The 15114-nt window shown below is 43.5% G+C and overlaps 1 protein-coding gene and 1 pseudogene across 2 annotated transcripts in view; one reads left to right on the top strand and one right to left on the bottom strand.

The window, feature by feature from the left end:
• Positions 1-13520, top strand: part of LOC311149231 (cadherin EGF LAG seven-pass G-type receptor 1-like) — a gene marked incomplete at its 5' end in the record, with an annotated part of 78976 nt that extends 65456 nt beyond the window's left edge. The window contains 7 exons of the mRNA XM_084186315.1: positions 137-262; positions 540-667; positions 4936-5042; positions 8674-8817; positions 9517-9732; positions 11561-11894; positions 12002-13520. Coding sequence (XP_084042441.1) covers positions 137-262; positions 540-667; positions 4936-5042; positions 8674-8817; positions 9517-9732; positions 11561-11894; positions 12002-12026 — 1080 coding nt within the window. The 3' untranslated portion in view covers positions 12027-13520. The remainder of the gene's footprint in view (positions 1-136; positions 263-539; positions 668-4935; positions 5043-8673; positions 8818-9516; positions 9733-11560; positions 11895-12001) is intronic.
• Positions 13521-13711: 191 nt separating this feature from the next.
• On the bottom strand, positions 13712-14754 carry LOC311149088 (gamma-crystallin M2-like; annotated as a pseudogene). The gene is made up of 3 exons: positions 14645-14754; positions 14202-14441; positions 13712-13987 (listed from the first exon to the last, which is right to left on the bottom strand). The product of its transcript is annotated as a gamma-crystallin M2-like (transcript).
• Positions 14755-15114: the final 360 nt, after the last annotated feature.

The following is a 15114-nucleotide window of genomic DNA, read 5'->3' as shown; positions in this document are numbered from 1 at the left end:
CCTTACAGTGGTTCGATTTATCTGTGTCTCTGTCTCTGTGTCTCTGTCTCTGTCTCTGTGTCTCTCTCTCTCTCTCTCTCTCTCTCTCTCTCTCTCTCTCTCTCTCTCTCTCTCTCTCTCTCTCTCTCTCTCTCAGGGTATATGCATATTCTTCTTCCACTGTGTTTTCAACAAGGCGGTGAGGACCAACCTGAAGAATGTCCTCACAGGAAGGAAATCCATAGTGGAGGAGTATACTGCCACCCGCTCCACTCTCCTCACAGTGAGTACAGACCAGTCCATAGTTAAGTGTAGTAAACCTGTACATTTATGTTGAAAAATGAGTTATGAGTTGTATCGGGCGGCAGGCAGCCTAGCGGTTAAGAGCACTTGGCCAGTAATCGAAATGTTGCTTGTACGAATCCCCGAGCCGACTAGGTGAAAGATCTGTCGATGTGCCCTTGAGCAAGGCACTTAACCCTAATTACTCTTGTAAGTCACTCTGGGTAAGAGCGTCTGCTAAATGACAAATTGAATGTATTACTTCTTTGTGTCCCCAGCGTTCACTGAATGCTAAGCATTCGTACACAGAGGAGGACAGTCTGTACCGCACGGCCATCGGAGAGTCCACTGCCTCCCTGGACAGTACAGTCAGATCAGCCCGCAGCTTCAGCAGAAGCCAGGCCAGGTGACTTACTGGGTTGAAACTGGGTTCTACGTAGCTAGCAGATTGTGATGGGCTAATGTGATGCTCTATTAGCCGTTACAGGTTAGGTACTGTTTGGCATAGCACAGAGAATTTTCTACCAAACTTAACTTGCCGATACTTCCTCAATTCCCGACTTGGAAGACAACCAATGTCTTCTAAACATCCATGTCTAGTTGCAGGGGGTTCTTTTGAATTTAGAAAATGCTCCGTTGTTAAATAAATACAATTCTCCATGAAGTAATCCAACAATGTGTACGCTGCCATCTTGTCTATTTCAAATCTTCACTCATTGATCGAGACAGGTGATTGTCATCATGACATGCGTCACTTTGGGGTGGACCCACCTGTCTCAATCAATAAGAGATTTGAAATAGACAAGACACATTGTTGGATTACTTAAAGTGGATCTGACAGTGTTTTAACTACTTTGCAGATATGAAAGTTCCCAGTTTATGCTACAAAACCAACTTCATAAGAGGTTTTAAAAATAGGTTCTATTTGACAAAAAATTCCATGACATAGAGTAAGGCATTGTTGACAGAATAGATGGATGCAGTTAAAAACAGAATTAATATAATTCACCATTACATTTATTGGTAGTCTAAAAAATATTGCTATCAGGTTGTAAATCACAGCTGTCCTAGTACATATTTTGCTGCCTCCACCCATTCGGGATGCACGTTTTCAGTTTCAATGACTCAATACTTTGGGAAAAAACTGACAAATTTAACTAAGGCTGGGAATGTCAATACAATCAAACTAGCGAGGGCAATGATCACAAGTCAGTCATAACGTGGCTAATAGGCTAGCGTATCTATTTATGTAGCTATGTTATTTATTTATTAAGCTCAAAACACGAAGCCTAACGTTAGATAGCTAGCTGCTGGGAGGATGACATACACAAAATAGTCAAAATTGGTGAAGTGAAATGAAAAACATTACTTGTTTCAAAAAATTCTAAAAAATAAATAACGGAAAAGTGGTGCGTGCATATGTATTCACCCCCTTTGCTATGAAGCCCCTAAATAAGATCTGGTGAAACCAATTACCTTCAGAAGTCACATAATTAGTTAAATATAGTCCACCTGTGTGCAATCTAGGTGCCACATGATCTCAGTATATATACACCTGTTCTGAAAGGCCCCAGAGTCTGCAACACCACTAAGCAAGGGGCACCACCAAGCAAGCAGCACCATGAAGACCAAGGAGCTCTCCAAACAGGTCAGGGACAAAGTTGTGGAGAAGTACAGATCAGGGTTGGGTTATAAAAAAATATCAGAAACTTTGAACATCCCACGAAGCACCATTAAATCCATTATTAAAAAATGGAAAGAACCATAACAAACCTTCCAAGAGAGGGCCGCTCACCAAAACTCACGGACCAGGCAAGGAGGACATTAATCAGAGGCAACAAAGATAACCCTGAAGGAGCTGCAAAGCTCCACAGCGGAGATTGGAGTATCTGTCCATAGGACCACTTTAAGCCGTACACGCCACAGAGCTGGGCTTTACGGAAGAGTGTCCAGAAAAAAAGCCATTGCTTAAAGAAAAAAAATCAAACATGTTTGGTGTGTGTTCGCCAAAAGGCATGTGGGAGACTCCCCAAACATATGGAAGAAGGTACTTTGGTCAGATGAAACTAAAATTGAACTTTTTGGCCATCAAGGAAAACGCTATGTCTGGCGCAAACCCAACACCTCTCATCACCCGAGAACACCAGCATTGTGGTGGCAACATCATGCTGTGGGGATGTTTTTCATCGGCAGGGACTGGGAAACTGGTCAGAATTGAAGGAATGATGGATGGCGCTAAATACAGGGACATTCTTGAGGCAAACCTGTTTCAGTCTTCCAGAGATTTGAGACTGGGACGGAGGTTCACCTTCCAGAAGGACAATGACCCTAAGCATACTGCTAAAGCAACACTCGAGTGGTTTAAGGGGAAACATTTAAATGTCTTGGAATGGCCTAGTCAAAGCCCAGACCTCAATCCAATTGAGAATCTGTGGTATGACTTAAAGATTGCTGTACACCAGCGGAACCCATCCAACTTGAAGGAGCTAGAGCAGTTTTGCCTTGAAGAATTGGCAAAAATCCCAGTGGCTAGATGTGCCAAGGTTATAGAGACATACCCCAAGGGACTTGCAGCTGTAATTGCTGCAAAAGGTGGCTCTACAAAGTATGGATTTGGGGGGGGGTGAATAGTTATGCACGCTCAAGTTTTCTTATTTCTTGTTTGTTTTTCAATAAAAAATCAATTTTAATTCCAGGTTGTAAGGCAACAAAATAGGAAAAATGCCAAGGGGGTGAATACTTTCGCAAGCCACTGTTTCGATAAGTTAAGATTTGTTGAAAATACTCTTTGTTACGCCAAAAAAGTACCTACCTAATAACACCCATCAGCCAGATGGAACAGAGTAATTTTCTGACTAGGCAATATACACTACTCAAAAAAATTAAGGGAACACTAAAATAACACATCCTAGATCTGAATGAATGAAATAATCTTATTAAATACTTTTTTCTTTACATAGTTGAATGTGCTGACAACAAAATCACACAAAAATTATCAATGGAAATCAAATTTATCAACCCATGGAGGTCTGGATTTGGAGTCACCCTCAAAATTAAAGTGGAAAACCACACTACAGGCTGATCCAACTTTGATGTAATGTCTTTAAAACAAGTCAAAATGAGGCTCAGTAGTGTGTGTGGCCTCCACGTGCCTGTATGACCTCCCTACAACGCCTGGGCATGCTCCTGATGAGGTGGCGGATGGTCTCCTGAGGGATCTCCTCCCAGACCTGGACTAAAGCATCCGCCAACTCCTGGACAGTCTGTGGTGCAACGTGGCGTTGGTGGATGGAGCGAGACATGATGTCCCAGATGTGCTCAATTGGATTCAGGTCTGGGGAACGGGCGGGCCAGTCCATAGCATCAATGCCTTCCTCTTGCAGGAACTGCTGACACACTCCAGCCACATGAGGTCTAGCATTGTCTTGCATTAGGAGGAACCCAGGGCCAACCGCACCAGCATATGGTCTCACAAGGGGTCTGAGGATCTCATCTCGGTACCTAATGGCAGTCAGGCTACCTCTGGCGAGCACATGGAGGGCTGTGCGGCCCCCCAAAGAAATGCCACCCCACACCTTGACTGACCCACCGCCAAACTGGTCATGCTGGAGGATGTTGCAGGCAGCAGAACGTTCTCCACGGCGTCTCCAGACTCTGTCACGTCTGTCACATGTGCTCAGTGTGAACCTGCTTTCATCTGTGAAGAGCACAGGGCGCCAGTGGCGAATTTGCCAATCTTGGTGTTCTCTGGCAAATGCCAAACGTCCTGCACGGTGTTGGGCTGTAAGCACAACCCCCACCTGTGGACGTCGGGCCCTCATACCACCCTCATGGAGTCTGTTTCTGACCGTTTGAGCAGACACATGCACATTTGTGGCCTGCTGGAGGTCATTTTGCAGGGCTCTGGCAGTGCTCCTCCTGCTCCTCCTTGCACAAAGGCGGAGGTAGCGGTTCTGCTGCTGGGTTGTTGCCCTCCTACGGCCTCCTCCACGTCTCCTGATGTACTGGCCTGTCTCCTGGTAGCGCCTCCATGCTCTGGACACTACGCTGACAGACACAGCAAACCTTCTTGCCACAGCTCGCATTGATGTGCCATGCTGGATGAGCTGCACTACCTGAGCCACTTGTGTGGGTTGTAGACTCCGTCTCATGCTACCACTAGAGTGAAAGCACCGCCAGCATTCAAAAGTAACCAAAACATCAGCCAGGAAGCATAGGAACTGAGAAGTGGTCTGTGGTCACCACCTGCAAAACCAGTCCTTTATTGGGGGTGTCTTGCTAATTGCCTATAATTTCCACCTGTTGTCTATTCCATTTGCACAAAAGCATGTGAAATGTATTGTCAATCAGTGTTGCTTCCTAAGTGGACAGTTTGATTTCACAGAAGTGTGATTGACTTGGATTACATTGTGTTGTTTAAGTGTTCCCTTTATTTGTTTGAGCAGTGTATTTAATAGCTAGGTTCTACTTAGGTTTGCAAAACTCCAGTAACCTTCCCAAAATTCCCAGATTTTCAAGAAATCCCAGTTGGTGTATTCTGGATTTCATTGCTGGAAAAACTGGGAATTTTAGGAAAGTTAATGGAGTATCGCGACCACATTTCTACTGGAACACAATTGTTATTCATACTCAAGTTTTTATTCCTGTACTCATCATGTCTCTTTCTTCCAACAGGAACGACTCAGGGCAGAAGCGCACAACATCCTCCGGCTCAACCAAAAATAGTTACCGTGGGGAGGGAGACTCCTGCATCTTCCTCCGCAAGCGCTCCAAGAGAGATGGTACGAGTCCTATATAGTTACATTGAGTGTCATGTGACAGGGAATCTTAATGCATCCGAATGTCTCAATACTTTACGTGCCATTGGCTGCTCAGGCCTATAGTGGTGAGGAGGAGGAGTCTACCATGTCCGCAAGTGACTTCACCATTCATTTTCGGGATTCAGGGTTCATTCAAACACAGTTTTAAGCTTTGTTTTACAATTTTACTATGATTTCGGGATTGTATATCGATTCGCTCTCCTTAAATATTAGTCGTCTGATGCAAGTATTAGTCATCTGATGCATTAGTTTCAGTCTCTGAATTGTTTAATAAAACTTTTCGCAACCAGCTCTTGATATCAGGGCATAAAAACTACAATTTGTCTCCTGAATTAGCATAGCGTGCATGTGCGCCTAGCATACAGTGCCTTCAGAAAGTATTCACACCCCTTGACTTATTCCACATTTTGTTGTGTTACAGTCTGAATTCAAAATGGGTTAAATAAATAAAAAAATCTCACCCATATACTGTACACACAATACCCCATAATGACAGTGAAAACATATTTTTTGAAATGTTTGAAATGTTCTTGAAAATTAAAGACAGAAATATTTAATTTACATAAGTATTCACACCCCTGAGTCAATATATGTTAGAATCACCTTTGGCAGCGATTACAGCTGTGAGTCTTTCTGGGTAAGTCTCTTATTTTTATTTTATTTTTATTTCACCTTTATTTAACCAGGTAAGCCAGTTGAGTTCTCATTTACAACTGCGACCTGGCCAAGATAAAGCAAAGCAGTGCGATAAAAACAACAACAACACAGAGTTACATATGGGATAAACAAAACGTACAGTCAATAACACAATAGAAAATCTATATACAGTGTGTGCAAATGTAGTAAGTTATGGAGGTAAGGCAATAAATAGGCCATCATTTAGTATTAACACTGGAATGATAGATGTGCAGAAGATGATGTGCAAATAGAGATACTGGGTTGCAAATGAGCAAAATAAATAACAATATGGGGATGAGGTGGGTGGGCTAATTACAGATGGGCTGTGTACAGGTGCAGTGATCGGTAAGCTGCTCTGACAACTGATGCTTAAAGTTAGTGAGGGAGATAAGAGTCTCCAGCTTCAGAGATTTTTGCAGTTCGTTCCAGTCATTGGAAGCAGAGAACTGGAAGGAATGGCGGCCAAAGGAGGTCTTGGCTTTGGGGATGACCAGTGAGATATACCTGCTGGAGCGCATACTACGGGTGGGTGTTGCTATGGTGACCAATAAGCTAAGATAAGGCGGGGATTTGCCTAGCAGTGATTTATAGATGACCTGGAGCCAGTGGGTTAGGCGACGAATATGTAGTGAGGGCCAGCCAACGAGAGCGCACAGGTCACAATGGTGGGTAATATATGGGGCTTTGGTGACAAAACGGATGGCACTGTGATAGACTACATCCAATTTGCTGAGTAGAGTGTTGGAGGCTATTTTGTAAATTACATTGCCGAAGTCAAGGATCGGTAGGATAGTCAGTTTTACGAAGGCATGTTTGGCAGCATGAGTGAAGGAGGCTTTGTTGCGAAATAGGAAGCCGATTCTAGATTTAACTTTGGATTGGAGATGCTTCATGTGAGTCTGGAAGGAGAGTTTACGGTCTAACCAGACACCTAGGTATTTGTGGTTGTTCACATATTCTAAGTCAGACCCGCCGAGAGTAGTGATTCTAGTCGGGCGGGCGGGTGCAAGCAGCATTCGATTGAAGAGTATGCATTTAGTTTTACGAGCGTTTAAGAGCAGTTGGAGGCTACGGAAGGAGTGCTGTAAGGCATTGAAGCTCGTTTGGAGGTTTATTAACACAGTGTCCAATGAAGGGCCAGATGTATACAAAATGGTGTCGTCTGCGTAGAGGTGGATTTGAGAGTCACCAGCAGCAAGAGCGACATCATTGATATACACAGAGAATAGCGTCGGCCCGAGAATTGAACCCTGTGGCACCCCCATAGAGACTGCCAGATGTCCAGACAACAGGCCCTCCGATTTGACACATTGAACACTATCTGAGAAGTAGTTGGTGAACAAGGCGAGGCAGTCATTTGAGAATCCAAGGCTATTTAGTCTGCCAATAAGAATGCGATGATTGACGGAGTCGAAAGCCTTGGCCAGGTCGATGAAGACGGCTGCACAGTACTGTCTTTTATCGATCGCGGTTATAATATCGTTTAGGACCTTGAGCGTGGCTGAGGTGCACCCATGATCAGCTCGGAAACCAGATTGCATAGCGGAGAAGGTACGGTGGGATTTGAAATGGTCAGTGATCTGTTTGTTAACTTGGCTTTCAAATACTTTCGTAAGGCAGGGCAGGATGGATACATGTATAGGATGGATACTCCAAACAGGTCAGGGACAAGTTTTTGGAGAAGTACAGATCAGGGTTGGGTTATAAAAAAATATCAGAAACTTTGAACATCCCACGGAGCACCATTAAATCCATTATAAAAAAATGGAAAGACTATGGCACCACAACAAACCTGCCAAGAGATGGCTGCCCACCAAAACTCACGGACCAGGCAAGGAGGGCATTAATCAGAGAGGCAACAAAGAGACCAAAGATAACCCTGAAGGAGCTGCAAAGCTCCACAGCGGAGATTGGAGTATCTGTCCATAGGACCACTTTAAGCCGTACACTCCACAGAGCTGGGCTTTACGGAAGAATGTCCAGAAAAAAAGCCATTGCTTAAAGAAAAAAATAAGCAAACACGTTTGGTGTTCGCCAAAAGCCATGTGGGAGACTCCCCAAACATATGGAAGAAGGTACTCTGGTCAGATGAGACTAAAATTGAGCTTTTTGGCCATCAAGAAAAACGCTATGTCTGGCGCAAACCCAACACCTCTCATCACCCCGAGAACACCATCCCCACAGTGAAGCATGGTGGTGGCAGCATCATGCTGTGGGGATGTTTTTCATCGACAGGGACTGGGAATCAGAATTGAAGGAATGATGGATGGCGCTAAATACAGGGAAATTCTTGAGGCAAACCTGTTTCAGTCTTCCAGAGATTTGAGACTGGGACGGAGGTTCACCTTCCAGCAGAACAATGACCCTAAGCATACTGCTAAACTCAAGTGGTTTAAGGGGAAACATTTAAATGTCTTGGAATGGCCTAGTCAAAGCCCAGACCTCAATCCAATTGAGAATCTGTGGTATGACTTAAAGATTGCTGTACACCAGCGGAACCCATCCAACTTGAAGGAGTTGGAGCAGTATTGCCTTGAAGAATGGGCAAAAATCCCAGTGGCTAGATGTGCCAAGCTTATGGAGACATACCCCAAGAGACTTGCAGCTGTAATTGCTGTAAAAGGAGGCTCTACAAAGTATTGACTTTGGGGGAGTGAATAGTTATGTACGCTCAAGTTTTCTGTTTTTTTTGTCTTATTTCTTGTTTGTTTCACTATATAAAATATTTTGCATCTTCAAAGTGGTAGGCATGTTGTGTAAATCAAATGATACAAACCCCCAAAAAATCAATTTTAATTCCATGTTGTAAGGCAACAAAATAGGAAAAATGCCAAGGGGGGTGAATACTTTCGCAAGCCACTGTAGTTCAGAGGTCAGAGAGTAAGTTATAGCTCCTGTGTTTCCATGATAACAGATTCAGACTCGGACAGTGAGCTCTCGGTGGATGAGCACAGCAGCTCCTATGCCTCGTCCCACTCCTCAGACAGTGATGATCATAGAGGAAGCCGCAAGCATAGGTGGAACAACGAGAGACCGCCCCAGCGAAACACACCCAAAGGTAACGGGACTCACGTTCAAACACACACACACACACACACACATTTTGCATTTGCACATAAAAAACACATACACACACACACAAACCTCATACAGTGGGGAAAAAAAATATTTAGTCAGCCACCAATTGTGCAAGTTCTCCCACTTAAAAAGATGAGAGAGGCCTGTAATTTTCATCATAGGTACACGTCAACTATGACAGACAAATTGAGAGAGAAAAAAATCAGATTCAGTCTTCCCAGCCTGGTGCAGGTCTACAATTTTGTTTCTGGTGTCCTTTGACAGCTCTTTGGTCTTGGCCATAGTGGAGTTTGGAGTGTGACTGTTTGAGGTTGTGGACAGGTGTCTTTTATACTGATAACAAGTTCAAACAGTTGCCATTAATACAGGTAACGAGTGGAGGACAGAGGAGCCTCTTAAAGAAGAAGTTACAGGTCTGTGAGAGCCAGAAATCTTGCTTGTTTGTAGGTGACCAAATACTTATTTTCCACCATAATTTGCAAATAAATTCATTAAAAATCCTACAATGTGATTTTCTGGATTTTTTTTCTCATTTTGTCTGTCATAGTTGACGTGTACCTATGATGAAATTACAGGCCTCTCTCATCTTTTTAAGTGGGAGAACTTGCACAATTGGTGGCTGACTAAATAATTTTCCCCCCCACTGTATATTGTGTTTTTTTTCCTACTGTATCTGAAGTGGAAACAGAGGCCAATCACGTGAAGCCCTACTGGCCAGTGGAGCCGCCGACAGCCAGTGAGAGCGAGGAGCCCTGCGGGGTAGAGACGCTGCGTGTGGAGACCAAGGTCAACGTGGAGCTCCACCAGGACAACAAAGTCAATAGGGAGTCCCCCTCTCAGAATGATAGTGCCCCTCCCAGCTCACCTGACTGCAACCAGACAGAGAAGAGAAGAGGTGAGAGAGAGAGAGAGAGAGAAAGAGAGGGAGGGAGAGAGAGAGAGAGAGAGAGAGAGAGAGAGAGAGAGAGAGAGAGAGAGAGAGAGAGAGAGAGAGAGAGAGAGAGAGAGAGAGAGAGAGTTGTCACTAGCTTCCATATCCACAAATTGAATTGAATATATTTTGGGGTAACAGACATATACAACAAAATGTACAATGTGGACCCAGAGGATATCACTTGAAAGTATTAATTAAAACGCTTGTTTCCAAAGTGGTCCTTGATGGTAAAAACAATAACACATATAATGATTAAAAGGCAAGACAAAATGACAAACAACCATACATACATTCATTCATATTGACATCCTAAACAGTGGCACTATGCACTGAAACTTTTCCCTAACCTTAAAAATCCTACCATATTAATTTTACATTAAAACAATCTATTCATTGCACATCATACCGATCATTCAAATAAATACACCTGACCAGCAGTAGGGGGCACAAGGGGCAGTGGAGTGGTTTCTCTTACTTACACAACCTTGTCCAAATGAAAACCATTGCCTGCTTTTTAAAGCTATTTCTACTTTTTCTTTGCTTGATCTCCAAGGGGAGGCTATTCCATAGACAAATGCCTGTATAGAAAAAGGTGCTCCTCGCAGTACTGTTTACTCTTGGGATTTTACAAGACATAACACTAGCTCTGGTATTGTAACTGTGTTGGTTATAGACCATATCAATGTGGTTTTTCATATAACTTGGGGCACAATCATTTAAGATGTCAAACATATGATTAAGTTTAAGTTGGTCCACTCTGGACTCCAAAGGCAACAAGCCCACCTCCCAGAACTCCTGTACCCCTATGTGGGTCCTAGGAGGGACATTCAGCATATAACTGATAACATTATGTTGCATGACCTGCATTCTCTTTTTCAGCTTTTGTGATAGCCCACTATACCAAGCAGAGCAGGCATAATCAAAATGACACTGAATCAAGGTTGAGACAAGCAGTTTCTTAACTTTGATGTTAAAATATCTAGTGTTACGATTTAAAAATCATAAACCCCGCCCATTTCTACAAATTATCTTCTTACATTTTATTTGAAACCTAACCCTAACCACACTGCTTACCTTAAAAATGAAGACCAGAAAGCAGTTTTTTGTAGCAAATGTTTACTTTGTAATCTGACTTCGTGGCTATGGAAGCTAGTGGAAACAGAGAGAGAGAGAGAGAGAGAGAGAGAGAGAGAGAGAGAGAGAGAGAGAGAGAGAGAGAGAGAGAGAGAGAGAGAGAGAGAGAGAGAGAGAGAGAGAGAGAGAGAGAGAGAGAGAGAGAGAGAGAGAGAGAGAGAGAGAGAGAGAGAGAGAGAGAGAGAGAGAGAGAGAGAGAGAGAGAGAGAGAGAGAGAGAGAGAGAGAGAGAGAGAGAGAGAGAGAGAGAGAGAGAGAGAGAGAGAGAGAGAGAGAGAGAGAGAGAGAGAGAGAGAGAGAGAGAGAGAGAGAGAGAGAGAGAGAGAGAGAGAGAGAGAGAGAGAGAGAGAGAGAGAGAGAGAGAGAGAGAGAGAGAGAGAGAGAGAGAGAGAGAGAGAGAGAGAGAGAGAGAGAGAGAGAGAGAGAGAGAGAGAGAGTCCTATCTGGCCATACAGGCCCTCTATAGTTCACTACCTCGCTCAGGAATGTCTCAAATGAAATGTCTGATTGAATCAACATGTCAACATTCTAATCTAGTACCTTTTAGATATTGTGTGTCATTTTTTCCAAATAAGGTGCATGTGTCTGTGTGTTTATGTGTGTTTTCTTGCATGACTGACTGGGATTTGTTTCATTCACCCTCTGTTTGCAACCAGGCATTCTGAAAAACAAGATCACCTCCCCTCCTCCCCTGACTGACAAGAACATGAAGAATCGCCTGCGGGAGAAACTGAGTGACTACAACCCCTCCAGCATCTCCCCCAGGACTACCCCAGTCCCCCCATCTCCCGTCTCCCCCCATCTACGCCCTGTAACCGGGGGCAACGGGGTCTTCATCAAATCCCCACCTCGCCCGCTCGTGCCTCCACGCCCTCCGTTGTCTCCACGGGACCTGCGCAATGGGATTGTCATGACAACAACGAGGACGATGATGTCGCCATTAGTCAATGGGGTCAATGGGATTCAAGACGCCCAGGACTTGGACTCAGAGTGAGTGGTCACGAGATACTGGTGGCCATGTTGCATATCTAGCAGATATGTTGGATAATATGTCAGTCATTTTTGACTTTAGTAACTGTCTCTGTCTCTCTCAACAGCGGTAGCAACGAAACCTCAATCTGACCTGGAGAGAATTCCAGAACCAGCTCTCAAGGCAAGAGGGGCTACAGCGCTGATACCATGCGTGCGTTTCGAAGGTCACTATGACCCATTCCAGTAGGCCTCAGGACCCCTAAGCTCCTATGGAGACCAGTGTTAGCGCAGACAGCTGCCTGCTTGAGAGAAAAGGGGATTAAAGGAGAGAGCATGAGAACTACATCTCCCAGCATGCAGCAGCGGAAATGCACTTCACGGCACGGCTACCAAGTGGCGCTGTCTGTAGTTGTTCATTGCAGGTGGCAACTGACAGCAGGTTGGGATTGAGGAGTTTTCTAGGACCAGATGTGCCATGATGTGATGACCTCATGAATCAGTAAGACATTCACCAAGTGCCCAGCTGTGTTTGCCCACAGAGACAGAAACGTCCAAAAAACGAATCAATGCCTTTGGTCCGTGTAATTACCTTGTAGATATTTTGTATTTTTACTTTTTGGACTTGTTTATAGGAGAGGAAGAACTAAGCTGTACATTGTAAGTAGTGTAATGTATATCATATTTTTGGGACATCGTGTGTAGATATGACAGTCAACAAGGTCTTTTACAGATGTTTACGAATTTGGCACATTTTAAGAAAACAAAAATGCTGCCATCAGCAGCATGTAAAGTACTCCCAGTCTGAAAATACTCTACTGATAATATGATTTTGAAGTATTCAAACACTCGTATAGTAAGTCTAGTAAAACAAAAGCCATGTTAAAATAGTCATTCTAACATAGGGAGGCATGTTCATCTCCGTATTACAGTGAAGGTCTTGTCCATTCCAATTGTGTCCTGATGGTTGAATGACTTTGAACGAGGAAAACGCACTGAAATCTTAATACTTGCATTACAAGTTCCAGTAAATGGCAGAGCAATATATAAATCAATTGCTACTCTTGAATGGTTAGTAGAAAACGACGGTATGTGCCTTTTGATTGTTACCTTACCATGTTGTCTCATTGTAACCCTTCACACATTGTGCTTCTGGGTTTTTGTAGATTCTTATATCACTTTGCCATCCACATATAATCTCTGGAGGTCCTGTCGCCATGTGTTCAGCCAGTATCATGTCTGCATTCAGATTTTTAACTAATTAGAATAGTATGTAACAGTATTATTTCCAAGGAAAGCGTATTCATTTTAAGTATCAACAGTGTGCCTTTCTCCCTGCCTCCACAGGGCATAGTGTCTGAACCCAAGATAACCACTGTTACTAGTTTTAGTATACCGACCTCTCCTTTCTCATTCCCCTATTGAGCAGTAAACACCAGTGTACATGATTTAGTTATAATACTGTCATCCTTCAGATCTTCTTCTGCTATTTCATGTTTACAGAGAGGCCATATCTATTTAAAGCTGATATTGTGTCACAGACACTGGAATCATTATTGTAACATACATATATTTATTTTTTGTGAAAAGACACTGGAAATCAGACTTTAGGAACAGTAAAATAAACCACATTTGGATTTTTGCATTACTTTTTGAGAGTTTTATGTATTACTTGTGTCATTAAGAATTGGTAGGTATATGACATATTTGTATGTTTTCAGTATGGCCTGTCAAGGGGTTTGGATAAAGGGCAAACAAGAAATGTGCAAGCATTTGGGGTTTTTCAGACAGACGTTTTATTCAATGGCTTCTTGTATTTGCATCAGTAAAAGCTATATCTAGTAACAGGACTCGTTGATACGCCTCATGCTCATGAGCCTGCCCATAGAGCCCATCTGACTGAAGTTTCTGTACTCTCCAGGCCTCATGTACATCATCCTGCCTCTGTACTGGGGCTGCTCATACATGAGCCAGTGGCCGTCCATAACGTTGCAGGACATGCAGTTGTTCATGCGGTAACGATCCATGATGCTGTCACAGTCGTCCATCATCTCGTGCATCTGACCTCCGAAGTTCTCCCTCTCGTAGATCCTCATCCTGAAAGATCCTCTGTGCTGTAATATGATGAACAACATGTTTTAGTGAGAAATCGGGAACTGCAATGCTAAATGTATAATGTATGTATAGATTGTAGTCATACTGACTACTGGGCATGGGTGTATGTATCAACAACAACATAAATTACTAAGAGGCAACTAACAAGTCCTAAAAAAATGTGTTATGGAGTATCATAGACAGAGGCGACAAACTGAATGTCATTGGGTTTACCATGGGGATCATGCGGCAGGACCTGATGTCGGTCATTCCCATCATGCGCTGGTAGTCAGAATACTCTCCCCTCTTCATGAACCACTGGTTTCCCATGTAGTTGGGGCGGTCGTACACCATGAAGCAGCCGCTCTCAACCCTGCAGGATTGGCAGCGGCTCAGGTAGGAGGACATGTCAGCGCAGTCGCTGCTGCACTCATAGGAACGACCCTGGAAGTTCCTGTCCTCGTAGAAGGTGATCTGAAAATAAGCAAGAATCATTTCTATTCACCATTCAAACATACAAAAACACATTGCTACATGTTGGGCCTTGCCTAATCCCACTGGTAATCAGGTTTCTGGGATTAAGGTTGCCTTGTGCTCTGACACTAGAGTACTGAAGTGCCCTCAGTCTAACAAACTAGGAAAATTATATTAATAAACACACTAAATATAATACTTACTCTGCCGTTCATGTTCATGCCGGTGGAGGTCATTTCGTCTCTCTGTGCTTCTGCTGCTGCTCTTGCTGTGGAACTGTTATCCTACTTCTTTTTATACCTGTGAACCCCATTGTACTAACTCCTGACTCAGCAACATGGTATAGAGGGCCATAGAGCACTGAGGTCTGTTCACATGTCCAGGGACACGGGTCTCTCAAAAGACTTTAACAATGCTGTTTCTCTCAGAACAAAGTAACAATGAGCCTTTGTGAAAGGGTTAACAACAGTGATGAAGTGGAGGGTAAACGCCGTTTACCCACATTTTGCAGAAAAATGCATTTAAAGTATAGGGAGTGTTACTTCTCTAATCCTGAACAGCAAATCAGTGTTCAGCCACCAATTCTTTTTTACCACTACATCGCTGGTTAAAGGGATATTTCACCCAAATAAAAAAATAACACATTGGTTCCCTTACCCTGTAAGCAGTCTAT

This window comes from Coregonus lavaretus (genome assembly GCF_964263955.1).
Source record: "Coregonus lavaretus genome assembly, chromosome: 21".
NCBI lineage: Eukaryota > Metazoa > Chordata > Actinopteri > Salmoniformes > Salmonidae > Coregonus > Coregonus lavaretus.
The sequence above is the reverse complement of the archived record's forward strand: the minus strand, read 5'-3'. Positions and strand labels throughout refer to the sequence as shown.